Below are 17,030 nucleotides of genomic sequence, written 5' to 3'. Positions count from 1 at the left end.
ATAAAATTTCATTAAAAAAATATAATAATAAGAATTAAGAAATTGATTAGAGTCCCAAGGGCATTTCTCTTGGTACAAATGCTATTGTAGAGCTGTGAAGTTTTTAGGGCAGTAGGTTTAAGCTAGATAATAATCAGGCAAACTTGAATTTTTTTGTATGAGTTTTCACCAGTCAAAATTTTTACCATTATATCTATTGACTCCTATTGACAACTAGAACTTCTAAGGGAAGTCACACTTTCTTGCGTACTTGATGTCAGTGTTAATGCATTAGTCATTTCTTTTTGCTGATGTTTTTATCATCCATGTCATTGCCAAATGACAAAGAATGGAATATCTAGCCATGGAAATGTGTGCGGGACTACTCATTCCATTCTACCACGTACATATTTGAATTTCGCCCTAATTTTGTCATCATTATCATAAAGTAGAACAGATACCATATAGACCTTATATTTGCTCCAAAGTGAAAAATAAGGTAATTAACTTGTCTTTTAAAGTTAGGATCAGAGTTATCTATAGGCTTAAACAGTGGATTGCAGTTATGTTATCAGTTCCAAATGATGTATAGAGTCTAAATCCAGAAAAGGAATCCTATAGAATTAGGGGTCAACAACAATAGAGGTTAGGGTCAGCAACAATTTTTTGGGAAGCAGTATATACCAAATGAATTAATCTATTCTGCTCTGCTTTTTTAATGTTGGTTAATGTTAATTCCCCTTTTCTTATTATTGCCATCTGCTTGGAAAGCTTTACCATTAAAAGCATACCATAATACCGTCATACCATTAAAATTACGGAATTTGAGGTAAGTGATCATCGCGTATGATTTTGTTTTTCCGTTTTTCCTTGTGTCCCCCTTGATATTGCTTTGCTGATACGAAATGGATTCACATGTTTTCGCCGTCTTTAGCTCTTGACATATCCCTCCATCTTCGACTTAAATTAGGATTTACGAATACATCGTGGAAGTGCAATTTCAGATCTTTTCAAAATCTATTATTGATTTATTGTAATTCTTTTTCATGTGGTTCTAAGTCCCGAATTAGTTTCTGATGATTTTTTCATGTTAAACACATTGAAACATCAAAACAAATTTGGATGCTAAAAAAAGAATATTGTATATTTTGTTTCTGTAATGGTTGTTTGGCTTAACTCTTATGATTCTTATTAGTTGTAACAAAAAGATACTGCTACCTTCAATTTGAATGAAAAAGCACGCTTGGATTTCCCTGGCCGAGGGAGGAGGCAAAATAATTTTTCTCCTGTCTGTGCCTCCTCTTCTATTTCTTAGAGGCAGATATTGTAATCATATACAAAAAAAAAATATGATTATTCGACTTAGGTTTTAGTTGAAGATATAGTTTCCAATTCAAGGTCTGTGTCTCGTTTTTGTTCCTTAGCCTAGAATGTCCCATACTTGTAATGTATGCTACAGAAAATGTGGAACTGGGTCGTTCCAGTGTTCTAAGTGCAATGCATGGTTGCACCCAGCTTGTGCTGGCATCACAAAAAGTAGTCGCCTAAAAAACCCTAAATGGTTATGCGTACAGTGCCGATCAACAATGGTCGTAAATGACGAGATTATTACCAACGATAACCAGCCTGAAGTGATCCAGCCACCCGAGGTTAAAAAATCCCACCTTATTTATATTGAAGAAAATTCAACTTATTCCAATGATAATCAACTGGAAGTGATCGTTCAAATTAGTATTGTTAAATCCCCATCCATACCTCGTGTTCGAATAATGATAAAAGTAGTTCCCCTGGATCGATTGATTCTGCAAAAATTATCACCTACCATCAACCCCAGATTACCCCACAAATTTCTTGCTCCAGTAAAGATGAATTGACGTGCAATGCAAAAAAGGCTAGGGTGCTTGAGCCCCATACCTGTGAAGATTGCCTAAAAAAAGATGCAGAAATCGTCAATCTCAAGAAACGAATTATTAAACTCGAATTTCTTTATGATAGCTTGTCTGATCTTTACAAGCGTCAGAATAGTGATCTCTTCAAGGACAAAGAAATCAAATTGTTAAAAGTCGGTTTTCAGCTCGCAATTGTTGAAGCTATAAATACTTTAAATTCCCCTACACCGCCCAGAATTCCTCATTTAGCTGATACTTCCGCAAATATTCATTACCAAAATTATTCGGTTCATCAAGCAAGTGCTAGTGTACTTCCTTCGCCAGAATTTTCTCAAGGGCTTAAAAAGGTTACGCAACCTAATCATACTGACCTCGCTTCAACCGAAGATAATTTATTGTTGAAATCCGCTGTTAATGACACATATTTGAAAAGTGACAATGCAGTTGAACTGACCAGCGGAAATTCCTACACAATGCAATCAAATATTCAAAAAAATGAGCTTAATGATTTTACGCTTAATAAACCTAATGTGTGTTTTAACTTCTTAGATATTAGATATATTTCTAGTAATTGTAAATATTTACACACTTGTAAATTTTATGTTTTTAGCCGTTGTACAAATAATCTGTGTAAATACCCCCATGTTGATATTTGTGAAAAGTTTTCAAGTGGAAGGTGCTTTGGCTGTACAAAAGCTCATATTGAATCTCCCATTAAAGGTCGTAGTAGGCTCCACAAAACTGGGCTGCCCAGAAGCCACCTTAATCCTACTGAATTTACAAAGCATTTTAAGTCGTGTAATTTTGCTCATGTATCATCAGACGCGGGGGGTAGGTTTAAAACCTAACCTTTTTTAGGGCAGCGTCGAAGGCACTCACGACCCCCTCCTCCCCTTGGTCAGGTTCCTGTCGACTTCCATTCTTATCCCCCTGCATTCTCAGATCAACAATTAATAGAACCTTCCCGATTACATACTCCCCCCCCCTTACCTCTTGTTATCTCATACCCCTCTCCGTATACAGAAGTCCTATTTCCTTCCCCCTTACAGTATGCTGCCTCATACCCTCCCTACTCTCCCCCAAACCAACAATTTCTTGACGGACATGAATCACTATTCCCACCCAGCCCCCCTTTCCCAGCACCTTACGAAACCCCACCCCCAGTTCATTTGTTTTATCCCTCGTGCCTACCCTGTAAACGTGACTCGGGTCTGAGACTTTTTACATTCAATAATTGTCATATAATAAGTCCTCTTGCTTCGTCCATATCCTTGCCCGTCCCCCTACATCCAAATCCCCAAAGCAAATCCTTCTCTTACCCTTCTTTTCCAAAGCATAATAAAATTAAATTAAAACCCTACCCAGGAAATTCTCAAACCCATCAAAAACAAACCCTGTCGCGATTCCCCAATCGGTTTGTTTTTCCTAAACTTTTAGTTACTAATGCTGAAAGTCTTAATTTTGAAAAGCTTACTGAACTCGAGGTGGTTTCAGAATCAAATTTGATAGATATTATAGCTGTTACTGAAGTTCAATCCCATGAACCAGGGTTACTACGCCTGACAAATTATTCAGAGTTTATTAAACTCCGTCCTTCAGACCACCCACTCGGGAAAAAGGGTGGCGGAGTTTTGTTTTTTACTAAGAGTCACCTTTACCCAAAGGTTATTCAAGTCCCTAACCTATCCGAGTATGATGAAATCCTCTGGCTAAGTGTTAGACCAAAAGTACTCCCTCGTCCATTTAGTGTTATTGCAAAAGCTGTTTTCTGTTACTCCCCAAATCAAAATATCGAGTCAAAACGTAATTTGGCGATGCCAACGACCTTAAAATGGATTCTTTTTGTGCTTCACTTAAAGTAAAGCAAATTGTTAAAACACCGACGACTCGGGGTAATACCTCTCTTGATGTTATTTTAACTAATATGTACAATTTTTACAGCCCTCGCTCAACTTTGCCCCCATTAGGTGGGAGTTATCATCTTTCCATTCGTTTTTCCCCCTCCTCAAATTTTAAGCATACTTTCTCAATAGGTTATAGCACTTACCGCCCTCTTCAAAATTCTGGTCTTCTTTCTTTCGGTATGTGGCTGAGTACTGAAGATTGGTCCGACATTTATAGTTTACAAAACCTTGATGAGAAAACAGCCACGTTTCATAAAAAGCTAATTGATAAATATCAAATTTGTTTCCCAGAAAAAAGGTTTAAAAGGTAATCAAGTGATAAACCCTTTATTAATCAAACAATAAAAACACTAATTAGAACCAAATTGAAGCTGTTTAAAAATGGTAAACTCGATGAAGCCAATATACTAAGAAAATCAATCAAAAGAGAAATTCGTAAATTGGCACGATCCTACTACAAAAATAAGATCGAAGAATTGTTCACGAAGAAATGTTCAGCCAAAGGACTGGTATTCCGAGGTTTAAAAGCTGTGTGGCAGGAGTCTTGACCAGCTTAGTTTCAACTTACCAGAGCCCCCTGATGTTACTGCAAATAGTCTAAATAAATTTCTCGCTTCCATTATCCAGAGCCTTCCAGCATTGCCAATCCAATTATCAACAGGAGCCCCATACCCCTTTTTCCCGACTTTTTTCCCGTCTGAGATTGAAAGAAGAATTGATAAACTAAGAAAGACAATTGTTTGTTCTTTGGATATCCCGCTTCTTCTTATTAGAGCCTTTGGTGACTTCCTGTCTAAGCCCTTGTCTGTCCTTTTTAATGAAACTACTAAGTCCGGGCAAATTCCAACAATTTGGAAACAGGGTTTCATAACCCCTTTGAAAAAGAAAACAGAAAGCCTGGCTTTGAAGGCGTTTGACCTATTACGCTTACTCCTATTTTTTCAAAATTGTATGAAGGATTCCTTGCAGATTTGCTAAAGGAAAAAATCCTACCTCTTACCGACTTGAAACAATTCGGAAACCTAAAATCAACTTCTACATCCCACTACCTCGTTTCTCTTATTGACCACATCGGGAAAATCCTCGAAAAGCTTAATTCCTGGCTAAACTTAATTTCCATTGACCTTCAGAAAGCCTTTGACCTTGTTAACAACAATATTTTGATTGAGAAACTAGAAAGCGAGTTCAATATCGATCCCTTACTGGTAAAATTAGTTGCCTCCTTTTTAACAAATAGATCGCAGGTGGTTAAATACCAGAACCATTACTCAAATCCTCTCCCTATCTACAATGGCATGCCCCAAGGAACTCTCCTAGACCCCCTCCTTTTTCAGTCATGATTAACAGCCTCGCAAAGGAAATTCCTCACCGTTGGAAATTTGTTGATGACCTAATGATTGTTGAAAGTTGCTTCAGAAATTTGATAAGCGACCCTATGAGTATCCTCAATGAAATTGGAAGTGAGGCTTTGGACCTAGATATAACAGTAAACCCCTCCAAGTCCATGATAATGCCGATTTGTTTCCTCAAATCCTCGCCTTGTTTTCTTAATCCTATCCCTCCTGAAATTTATGCGTCCTCGATTAAATTACTTGGAGTCACAATTTCTTCAAATTTAAAGTGAGATATCCACGTTAAAGATATTATCCATAAAGCTAATGCGTCTATCACCCTCCTTAAGCTCCTAAATAAATATAGCGTCCCCCCTTCTCACTCCTTAAGGTTGTACACGTCTTTTGTCCGCCCACATCTTGAATATGCTTGTCCAGTTTGGCACCCTGGCATCTCCTTTGAAGAATCAGACAAAATTGAGTAAATCCAAAAAAGAGCGAATAATTTTCAAAGAAGGCAAGGTGCCTTACTCTCTGCTCCTAAAAAAAGCTAGTTTGGAAACCCTTGAGCAAAGGAGGTCGTCGTTGTGCCTCCGTTTTTCAAAAAATGCAATAATGAACCCTAGGACGGCAAGTATTTTCCCCAAACGTCACTCACCATCCAGATTACGACAGCCTCGAGCTGTTTCTGAGCCTATCCCAGTTTTGTCCCCCATTCGGGTGTTACTTCCAGATATGAAAAAACCTTTGTCCCCTTCATCACAGAAGAAATAAATAAAATAGCCAACTAGTTTCTCCCTCCTTTTTTTTCATGTGAGGTGCTTTAGGTCGTTGCACTAATTTGCTTGCTCCCCGCTGTTTTGGTTTAGTTTCCCTTTTAATCATATGTGTTTTTCGTGTGTTTTATGCTTTGTTCTTTTTTTTGTGAGTTTTTGGACTTTTTTTAGAGTCCCTTTTAATTTGTAGATATATATGTTTATTTCTTGTTGTTTTCTGTATTATTAGATTTTTTCCCCTTCCCTTTTTTCTGACTTGTATTTGTTCAAGTTTAGTTTGACAGTTTTTTTTTTTACTCATAATTTGATTATTCGTTATTATTAGTGTTTTTTGCTTTGTTTGCTTTGTTAGTCGACTCCGAAGTCCGAATTCGGCCCTTTGAGGGCTTGTGATAGTGATCTTTTTGAAATAAATATCTTATCTTATCTTACCACTTCTTGTATAAATTTTTGATTGTTTCTAAGTCCGATCTAACGCCTATCTGATCTTGACCATACACAAATGTAGAACTGATTCTGTTATGTTGTTATGATGCCTTTCTCGTTCGTCTTATTTCAGGCCCTGTCTGTTAATGAATAAAAATCGTACCACTGAAAATTGTAACAAAATCACATTCTCTTTAATAATTAGAAGTATATACATTTGCATATATTTGTTGGATTTCCTTATAGATTGAAAGAAATACATTGATGTTCTCAGCAACGTTTCCTAACGAAGTTCAAGAGTTGGCCGTGGAATTTCTGGAGAATTATATCTGTGTTACTGTTGGCACTGTGATTAAATCATACACTGACCTATTCCAAGAAGTTATCGAGAGTGATGCAAAGACCCGACATCTTGACGGAAAAGGTGAGCTTTTTTTTGCGGAGTTAAAGAATAAAAATTTAGGCTAGTAACTATAGCCAACAGCAGGGGGTGGTGTTGATCTAGTTTGAACTCTCCCCCCGAAATATTTGACCGTATTGTAAAAAAAAGTTGCGTTTTTTAGTATATTTACTAAACGTTTAGTCTTTAACTACTAAGCTTTTAGGCAATCAGATGAGTGGATGAGGTTGATGAGAAGACGTTATAAAAACAAGATTTACATTTGTACTGTAAGGAATTGCTAGTAGTACTGTTCTATGAACTTGGTAAAGCACTTCTACCTTCTTTCCCAACGAGAGCTCAGACTGAGAAATAAAATCAAGACGAGGGATTTTCTTTGTACCTTAATCAGTTACATCTTGTTTTTTTTTCTTGTTTTTTTTTTTTTTTTTTTTTACTGACAGCTTTTTAGTTGATCTAAAGATCGAGATATGAAGGCTGCAAGCACCATTTTCAATTCTTCATCTTTTGGTAGTAAACTTAATTAAAGAGGTCTTTTTGGCAATGAGAAATAGATAAATTAAAAGAATGAAAGTTTGAATTCCGCTTATTGATTTTTCTGTACGACAACTTTTATCCCAGCAAAAAGAATAAACTTTTTGCATTCAAGATTTTTTTTTGTAAACTTTTTGTTCCGTTGTTTCGCCCTTTCGGTGGTTGGGGAAACTTCTGAATTTGGAGTTCTTCGTTTAGAATTTTGGCTATTAAACGTTATGCTCTAGGTTAAATGTTCTACCTCCTTTGATTCATTTGATAACAGAACTATGACACTTAGAGTTTCTGGTCGTTTTTTTTCTGGTCCTCGGTTTGTATTCTCAACAAATGCTAAATCCAACATACCTACTACCAAAAAGATTTCTAGATTTGCCCATATTGTTTTATCATTCAAAAAATTCTAGTCGTTCAATAGGAACATCTTCTTACGTATCCTAACGGATCTTAAAAACTTAACCTAATGATGATAAACTAGAGGCTGTTGCTGATTCCTGATTATTTCTAGGATACAATTCCTGAATTAATTTCACCGGTCATAAAAAAAAGTAAGGTTCTATGTGATATCACTAACTATGAACTTTTCTCTCCGCAGTTCTGAAAACATTCAACTGAAGCTGCAGATGCGAATTGTAGTTAGAAGGGGCGAATCGCCGTTTTTACACTCACCAATAATGGTTCAAAACAGAGGGCGTAAAGTTGGAAGTGTTCGTTCCTTGTAAGTAAACCTTCGTTTTTTGGGCCCTCAGTGTCCATACTTTTGAATATTTTGAATGTCTAGTTTTTACTGACTGGAATCCAATATTGGGCCAAATCTTCCTAAAATGAAAAGAGTGCACCATGAATAGAATGCTTTAATTGTTCATTTGAGTAGTTTAAGGCATTCAGAACATGTTTCATTATTTCATGTTAAGCTGAAACCCCATAGATGATCAAAAATCAATAAGATGTACTTCGACTTGTCATGTTCATATTTGAAAATATGGTAGACCTATCGTTTAGCGCTTCGCAATTTTGATGTAATAACGGTACCTTTGGCCAGTTTTTGTGTATGATTGCTATGAAATCTTTTTTTACATTTTACTTGTTTTTTGTTTTGACTCCGAAATACGAATTCGGTCCAGCTGGGCTTGTCATAGTTATTAGTTTTTGGAAAAAAAATTTTAATCTCCTAAACCTTTGGGCTTAAAAGAAATACAAAAAGCAAGTTTTTTTATGAAGTTAAAGAATAACATTAACACTAAAATCGTACCAAAATTAGCCTGTACATGAGGATTGGCTGTCACCCCTCCTCCTCCCCCTTAAAACCCACTAGACCTCAACTACTTTTGTTGAAAAAAATTTTATAAGGATAGAAAAATATAGTCATCTGTTAATTGCAAGTATTTTGTTTACATATTGCTTTTCAAGTCACTTGAACTAAAAACTTTAGTGTTGAAAAAGAATCGGAATAAGTCAACATTTCTATTTTTGAGGCACTGGATAAATAAGTATATTCATCAACTTTCTCTTCTATATAAGCAATCGATCTTCCAGCAGGCGAGAAAAAAAGTCCAACTTTAGCTCATTAAGTCTGGGATTGAGAGTGCGGGAGTCCTTCCCCCATCTTTTTACTGGATAATTTGTGTTCGTGTTCAGTTTTGGTGTTGATATTTGCTTGTATTCGAGTAAAAACTTAGTTTCATTCATGTTTGGCCTTAGATTCAAACGAATAGCATTTCAGGGTGTTTCCTTTCAGAATCATAAATTTTATATATTTCGTTATTTCATGTTGAAATAACTACTTTGACCATCAGTATCACATCGTGTTTTATCACAATAGAACTCTAGGCCAAAAAGGAAAGGAAGAGGCCTTTATAACCCCAAATATCTTCCAACTCCTGAAAAGGCCACTAGATCTTGTAATTTCTGGTCTATAAAGCCCTCTTCCATTATTCTGTTACTATTAACTCAGTTTAACCATTCCTTGTTATTGCAATTTTAGAGTCATAGGTGCTTAAAGTCCGTCAACCATGCAGGACTACATCCGCTCTTTCAAAATTGACTATACCTGTCAAAATGTTACAGTATGGTGACTTTCTTCTAAAGTTTTATTAATTAGTTTTTCAGACACAGAACATATTTTGCGTAATTTTTTCATTATCTTTTTTTTTTTATTTCATGTCTCAAAAAATTTAAAATATTCTTCGAAAATAACCAGCAAGATCGTCAGTTCAAAAATATTTAACAAGCCTAGGGTTATTCGGAAATAAACCAATCAAAAAATGAGCAACTCTTCATAGCTTCGGGCCCTTGGTCCGGTTCATGGGCCACCTTTTTGATTAAAATGGCTGCTTATAAATTCTGACACAGCTGTGTGTTCAACTCTGATGAACCCCAGGGGGTCAAAAGGGTACACCCCTTTTCCGAGAGGTAGTATTGACCTGCCCTTCTAAAAAAGAAATTCGTCTTTAGCTTTTTGAATGATGTATTTTGCATGTATTACCTGATTGTACTTGATCGAAAAATATTAAACCTGACAATCATATTCTAAACTGTTTTCACTTTATTGTATAAATCTGCAGTCACATAACCATACATTTTATTTTTGTTTAGCTCACATTTTCTTCAAAGATTTAAACCAGAGGTCAGGCTGTGTTTTTGGATTAGTAACTCGACCAAACACGAATACTGATAATGCCGATAACTGAAGATGCTCTTATTTGATTAGTTGGATGATGCAGGTCGATTTCAGACTTTAGACTATTCGTGAATCAATCAACTCTTAAATTTTCTAAGTTCCTGAGTGTTTGGTCACATCCAAAATTATTGACTTAGGGAAGGAGATCATGACATTTCTGATGGGGCTTTCAAATATCCTTAAAGCGTACTTTCAGTTCCATTTTTCTCGTACCTTTGTGATAGGTAACGGAAAAGGGGGGGGGGGTTTATCTTTTACATCCTAAAAGGATTGATATCAAGCTCAAGTTCACTTTTGAATTTTCTGCACATACGAATAGTTGCTTTATGTTCTTTTCTGATTTTGTTTGAAACTTAGCTTTGAGTCATATATTTTCATTGCTATAACTTTAGTGCAAGGTAGTGTTAACGAGTAAATGGACTTGAAAGAAATTGGTAGGAAGTAGCGAATTTGTAAAACCAAAGAAACATATTTCCCTGTTCGATTGTTGACAATCAAAACACATTAATTGCCAAATTCTACATTTCAGATGCTGTATTTTCACGGAAGTTTGATCTAGTCTATATAGGAGGCTCTCCTATATCTTCCATCTATACATTTTCTTTCCTTTGCTTTTATTGCCTTTATATCTTCTTTCCTTTCCGATCACAATCCTGTTCTTGCTAGTATGGAATTCTTCCCTCGTAAAATAAGATATCGCAAGACGTAAGGTATATTTAAAAGACATCTTGCTGATTTCAAACTGTATATATTGGGAACATTCTATTATAATTGAATATCAAATGATTACAGTATGGTGACGTCTCTTCCAAAATTCATTAATTAGTTTTTAGACACAGAACAGATTTTTTCATTAGCGTAAAGAAGGGAAGGAATGCTTAAAATTCTTGTTTTCATCTCTTTTTTTGTATAAAACTATGTCACACGAAAAGTTTAAAATATTCTTCGAAAATAACCATTAGGATCGTCAGTTCAAAAATATTTATCAAGCCTAGGCTTATTCGTAAATAATCTTATCAAAAATTAGCAGTTTCTCACAATTTTGGGCCCTTGTCCCGGCTTATAGGCCATCTTTTTGATTGAAATGGCTGCTTATAAATTATGTTGTGTGTTTGTTAAGCTCTAATGAGCCCGGGGGTTAAAAGGGGAGTAATTAGACCATGCTAGAGCCTTTGGCTTTCAAATGATGTGATTGTTGTATCGTTCCATGTCAAGTTTTATATATGTTTAGATACAGTGGTTTTCTTTTTCAGAAAGATAAGCCTAAAAGACTTAAACTTAGTTATATGTACGGTAGATATGGTTATATTTTGTACAAGCTTACCATAAGACAACCAAAGACGGGAAACAGATTAACGGACTGTCAACGAAGATATAAAAGAAGTAAATTAGAGACATAATCATTACACTCTGTATTTTTGGTAATAATGTTCAATATAAGTTGGTTAATTAAGCATTTTTATGTTAACAAAACCTTTTTTCTGACCAACAAATATCATTCTTCGGTTGTGATTCTTTTACTTGTTGTTCAATTAAAAAAAAAAAAAAAAAAAAAAAAAATATCATGTTGGGTTGCGTAATCGGGAACGAGGTAGGATGAAAAAAAATTCAAAAAAATAAATTTTCAAAAATTAATGAAGTTTTTACGTAGTAAGGTTTTACGTAGTTTAAGTTTTACGTAGTAAGGTTTTGATTTATAATGTTCAGTATAAATTGGTTAATTAAGCATTTTTATGTTTACAAAATATTTTTTTGACCTACAAAATCTAATCCTTTCGTTGTGATTTTTTTACTTGTTGTTCAATTAAAAAAAAAAAAAAAAAAAAAAAAAAAAAAAAAAAAAAAAAAAAAAAAAAAAAAAAGCAAAATAATGTTTGGTAGTGTAATTGGGAACGAGGTAGGATTAAAAAAAAGTTCAAAAAACCAAATTTTCAAATATTAATAAAGTTTTTTTTACGTTGTAAGGTTTCAGTGATACTATCTTCAGGTTGATGGATACTTGATTTTACTTGTTTATGTTTTTGTTAGTTATTTAAGAGTTTGTCCCAAAACCGTACAGATAAAAAGTAATATTATTTTGTTGTTCAAATTGGGATTTATTTATTTAGCTTAAGGCAGTGAAGAGGTTCTGGCTGTTTTGTTTTATTACACTCATGTAGTGTAAAAACCGTCATGTTGTTTCAAATTTTTCTTTGAATCCGAGGACTGTTTTATTGTTTTGCTTATTAAATTTCTTGTTGAAATTGCTTGCTGTAAATGATGAATACGCTTGAAAAATCAGTGTCTAATGTACTCTACCTGATGTATTTTATCTCTTATTAATAAAAATGCTGTAACAATTATGTTGTCATTATTGCTATTATTGTTTTGCAATTAAATCATACATACTCGCTCATCAGGTGATCTATCAAAATTTATAAAATGGCTTGGACAGATTTAAAGAAGAACGCTAAAAAAGTTTTAATTAAGGAGCAAAATAATTTTCAGAATCGATGTGAAGCGTTGATATATTCAGTGAAAGCAAAAGGGCATACCTTGCCTTCAATATTATCCAACATGTATAGCCATGTATTCAAAACCAAGTTTTGTGGTTTAAGAAGAAATAAAATTCCCTATGTTGTCGTTACACTTGAAGTTTCTATTTAATTTTCAAGATTATGAAATGATGATTTTTTATGTTCTGTTCAATTTGATGATAAACAAATTGCTTTACCGGATACTGATATTTTGTATTCAATGAATTATTGTTTTTCTTCAATCTCTACTTTTATAAGAAGTTCTTCTTTCTCAGGTTAGCATCCAGCTACAACGGTTTTGTCACTAAAACCAAAACACGGTTCGAGTTATTAGAGGGGAGTTCCCTTGCGCATGATCCTTCTGCACCATAATCTGGCATAATCATTTAGCTAGAGCTCAAAGGTACTGCTTATTTATTTGTTCATAACTGCATTTTACTTGCTACTTGTCGTTTTTTTTTCGTTTTTTCATTTTTATACAAGACCTACAAAAAATAAAGTAACGAGTGGAGGGGGGTGGCAGCTATTATAATGAGAGTATATAAACTACTTCAGTTCAACCCAAGCAGTAATTGGAAGGTATTCAGAAAAAATAAAGTCGCGTTTTATTTGAGACAAGATAGTTTCAGTTTTGGCTACCATTTCTAGTCTTGTTTTGCATTATTCCGTTATATTTGAGCCTTCATTTTGTTTCGGTTCGGTACTGCTTTTGACAAATTAAACGCTGGAATAGAGCTAGGTAGCTTACAGGCAAAAGTTTTGAAAATCAGTGAATGCTTCTTGAGTGAAACTAGCTTTTTTAGGTTAAATTAGGTGAAAACGTGCTTAAATTTGTAATTGTAGTAGAAGCGATTATTATATTCGTAAAGAGCATAAAAAAAGGCATCGAGTGGTATATTCACGTCATTGGTAAGTCAATAATATGAACTATCATACATTTACACATCTTGGAATGTTGAAAGTGAAGTTTAGCTTTTTTAGGATTCAAAAAGATACAAAGTATCTCTAATTTGCTAGAGCCGAAGGTATACCTTACTGTAGGCACAGAAAAACAATGCCGTACACATATCTGAAAAAATACTAATCTGTTTAGTCAACAAAACAAAAGAAGTCTTCATCCACATCCACCAGGCAAATATTTTCTGACGCCATTTTTATGAAACAAGGGGTGAAACTACCTGGACGAACAAGTTTCGATTTTCAGGATCTAGTTACGGAAAACGGTACGGTCCCTTACGGGATATCGCAAATAAAACGGCTTTGAGCTTACTAAATACGTAAAAAAACGCTATTAAGGAAACAGGACTGAAACAAGACCAAATAAAACCCAGCATAAGAGGTGTTAACTCAATTCAGTTACACCCTTGCCACGTTAAAATGATTGGGTATGTTTTTTATATGCAGGTTTATATTTACTATGGTTAGAATATACTGGAGCGAAGTATATCCTTCGTTTTCTTTCTTTTTTTATGTATACTCGTGAATTTCGAATTTTATTTCCTTTTTTTTCTATGCATAAGGCATTGTAGGCTTAATGGTGGGTGGATCGGCTAGATTAAGTATCATCGATTTTTCTTCGATATTTCATGTCTTTTTTTTCAATATCGTATGTTGTTGTTTTTTTTGTCAAACATTCGACCGCACCTAGTTTGGGATAGGAATTAGTTTCAGCTGGAGGAGAGAGAAAAAAAACACCCACAAAAAAGTCTCGTTTTCTCCGAATTTCCGGATTAAAGGGGGTGTTCGTTTTCTCGATTGGATTTGTTTTGTTTTCTCTAGAGGTAGTTTGTTTCACCATTATAGCTGGAGAAAAAGGGGGAGGGGGTTTGAAACGCGTTCATATTTTTTTTCTCATTACACTTATCAAGGGAATTCACTGAAATTTTGTTGTAAGAAGATTTACATTTTTTCATCAATACCTATTTCTGATCTTTAAAATATAAATGTCGTCGTCTCTTGAGGGTTGACCTCTAATAGGATAGCCAGTCATATCTCTTACAATTTTCTATTTAATAATCTACAATAATTCAATGTAATATCATCAAATCTTGAAGGTATTATGAATTTCACTTTGACAAAGAAGAAAAAACTGATTTCGGTACGGTAAGAAAGTCATACTGTAGTTTAGATGCTCTTTCTGATAGACATGCTTTGAGACTATTACTGTTCCTATTGATTAACGTCGTTACTAATTGCTTTTCGTGACTCCAAAAAACAGCAATCTTTGACCGGTTTGCCTCATATTTAGCTATTTACCAATACTTGCCCTCTTAATATAAGTTGCTTGTTGTGAATGATGAATACACTTGCCCTCTCTGAAAACTGTTGAAAAATAAGTGTCTAATGTACTCTACCTGATGCAAGTTCCCTCTTGTTAATAAAAATGCTATAACGATTATCGTTTTGTCATTACTATTTTTATTTATTTTAGGCTGCCGATATTGGAGCTTTCAGTATGGCGCCAATCCCATTTTGTTGATACCAGCTTTAACGTATAGAGGCTATTTTCTAGATCTGTTTGAACAATTTTTGCATATTGAATAGTATGTTTTTCTTTTATCTTTTCTCTTGGAACCATGTTCAAATAAAGGGGAGAAATCTGCTCGAGATATTTCTTCTCCGAAATCAGAAAATCTTCTCTAACTGTAAGAAAAATCTGGGACATCTGACAAATTTTAGCGAATTTGAATAAACAATGGGATATGCTACCCTGCTGAACGGTTGTAAGTCAAAAGACATTAATTTCTAAATTCCAGATTTTAGATGCTGTATTTCCACGAAAGTTTAATAAAGTCTATATAGGAGTTTAATAAAGTTTACTACAGTGTATATAAGAGCTCTTCCTATATCTTCCGTCTGTACATTTCCTTTCCTCGGCAATATTTGTTTTATCTAATCTTCCATCCGTGTTTTTCCAATCTTAAGTCTCCTTTATTTCTGGTGAAAAGATATATCCTTTTCATAATGCTGATTTTGTGTTAGTGCCTTATATATCTTCTTTCCTTTCCGATTACAATCCTATGTTTTGCTTGTATAGAATCCTTACCTTTTAAAATTAGGCATCGCAAGTCGTATGGTATATTTAAAAGACGTCTTATTGATTTCAAACTGTATATGTTAATATAAAAAAAGAAAAAAACGGACTCAGTATGTCTTATTCTTTTGTCTCATAACTTCGTGCATTATTTTGAAACAAAAGTATATAAAATAAATACAAAACATAAGATACACGATTAGTCGAATCGAATTCCTGGGCATCCTCTTTTCGTCAAATTCAGAAGACAAGAACGGACGTTAAACTTTGGAATTAGTTTCTTTCTGGTATTTTTGGCTTAAAATCAAATTCCCATTATTTCTAAACATTTTTTTTAGTTAATCTTAAGTTGCAAACAGTGAACATTCTATTAGAATGGAATGTATGTCAAAACACCATCAGAACAATTCGTTTTGGTGCTTTTGCATGTACTAGGAGCAGGGGGGATGTCGACCACTTTTGTTCTTAGTATCCTAGTGTGAAGATAAATGCTGAATAATGTTATATGTTGTTCTACATACTCATAATGTTAAGATAAATATTACAAAAGTAAAATCAGCGTGTCCCGTTTTGGGATCAGTTCCAAGAAATCAGATTTCCCTAAAAAATGTTTTTTTCTCTTTTCGCACTATCCAGGAAGTTTTAATCCAAGTTGATAAAATGATGACAATTCACGGTCTGTACTATTTGATGACACATAAATTGCTTTACCGGATGCTGACGTAAAAACTTTAGGAAAAAGGATATTTCTCTCTCTCTTTTTTTATATTAAATCCTTTTTTTCTTTTCAGAAACAGCAGCAATTTCTGCAATTCCGCTAGCATCACTTGTACTGACGAAGCACAATTGTTTCTAGTCACTGCGGAGTATTGTCTTTCCTCATACGTCTTAAAAATACGTATTAAAACTTAAAACGACCAGAAATTACTTCGTATATGAAAGAGGCTGCTTCCTCATCAACGCCCCGCTCTTTACGCTAAAGTTTGACTCTTTCTCTCAATTCTTCTTTTTAAAACAGTAAAAAACTTTAGCGTAAAGAGCGGGGCGTTGATGAGGAAGCAGCCTCTTTCATATACGAAGTAATTTCTGGTCGTTTTAAGTTTTAATGTCACTCCTTACTTTCAGTTAAAAAACTTGTTTTTTTTTATTTAGTTTCTGGACGTTTATGAATCAATGCATGTTTTGATTTTTGCTCTCCGCAGAGGAATAATTAAAACAAAATTTGAATTTTTTTTTTTTTGGCTAAATGGCTTTCTCATAATTTTGATCGAATGATTTTGAGAAAAAAAGAGCGGGGGAGGAAGCCTAGTTGCCCTCCGGTTTTTTGGTTAATTAAAAAGGCAACTAGAATTTTTGATTTTTTACGAATATTTTTATTAGTAAAAGATTTACGTAACTTATAAATTAGCTTAAGTAAAGAACTTTTGTATTCTCATATTTTTATTACATATATGAGGGGGTTCCCCCCTTGTCAGATCCTCGCTCTTTACATTAAAGCTTAAATTTTGTCCCAATTCATTAAGAATGACCCCAGAATCACAAAAGCTGTAGAATAAATAGTTGA

The 17,030-nt window shown here is 34.3% G+C and overlaps 2 protein-coding genes across 7 annotated transcripts in view; both read left to right on the top strand.

Moving 5' to 3' along the window:
* LOC136025165 (probable ATP-dependent RNA helicase vasa-like) overlaps positions 1–16,379 on the top strand; it is a 32,678-nt gene extending 16,299 nt beyond the window's left edge. Inside the window, exons 2-6 of one of the 3 annotated variants that reach the window (XM_065700927.1) lie at positions 6,552–6,729; positions 7,832–7,954; positions 12,708–12,835; positions 14,864–14,975; positions 16,258–16,379. In XM_065700927.1, coding sequence (XP_065556999.1) covers positions 6,552–6,729; positions 7,832–7,851 — 198 coding nt within the window. In that variant the 3' untranslated portion in view covers positions 7,852–7,954; positions 12,708–12,835; positions 14,864–14,975; positions 16,258–16,379. The remainder of the gene's footprint in view (positions 1–6,551; positions 6,730–7,831; positions 7,955–12,707; positions 12,836–14,863; positions 14,976–16,257) is intronic. The other 2 variants (XM_065700926.1, XM_065700928.1) reach the window with 2 other exon arrangements.
* Positions 1–17,030, top strand: part of LOC136025163 (uncharacterized) — a 489,107-nt gene that overhangs the window by 443,656 nt on the left and 28,421 nt on the right. The gene's annotated exons all lie outside the window — the stretch shown is intronic.

The sequence above is a fragment of the Artemia franciscana genome, chromosome 3, assembly GCF_032884065.1.
Source record: "Artemia franciscana chromosome 3, ASM3288406v1, whole genome shotgun sequence".
In the NCBI taxonomy this organism is placed as follows: Eukaryota; Metazoa; Arthropoda; class Branchiopoda; order Anostraca; family Artemiidae; genus Artemia; species Artemia franciscana.
This window is presented reverse-complemented; position numbering and strand designations above follow the sequence as displayed.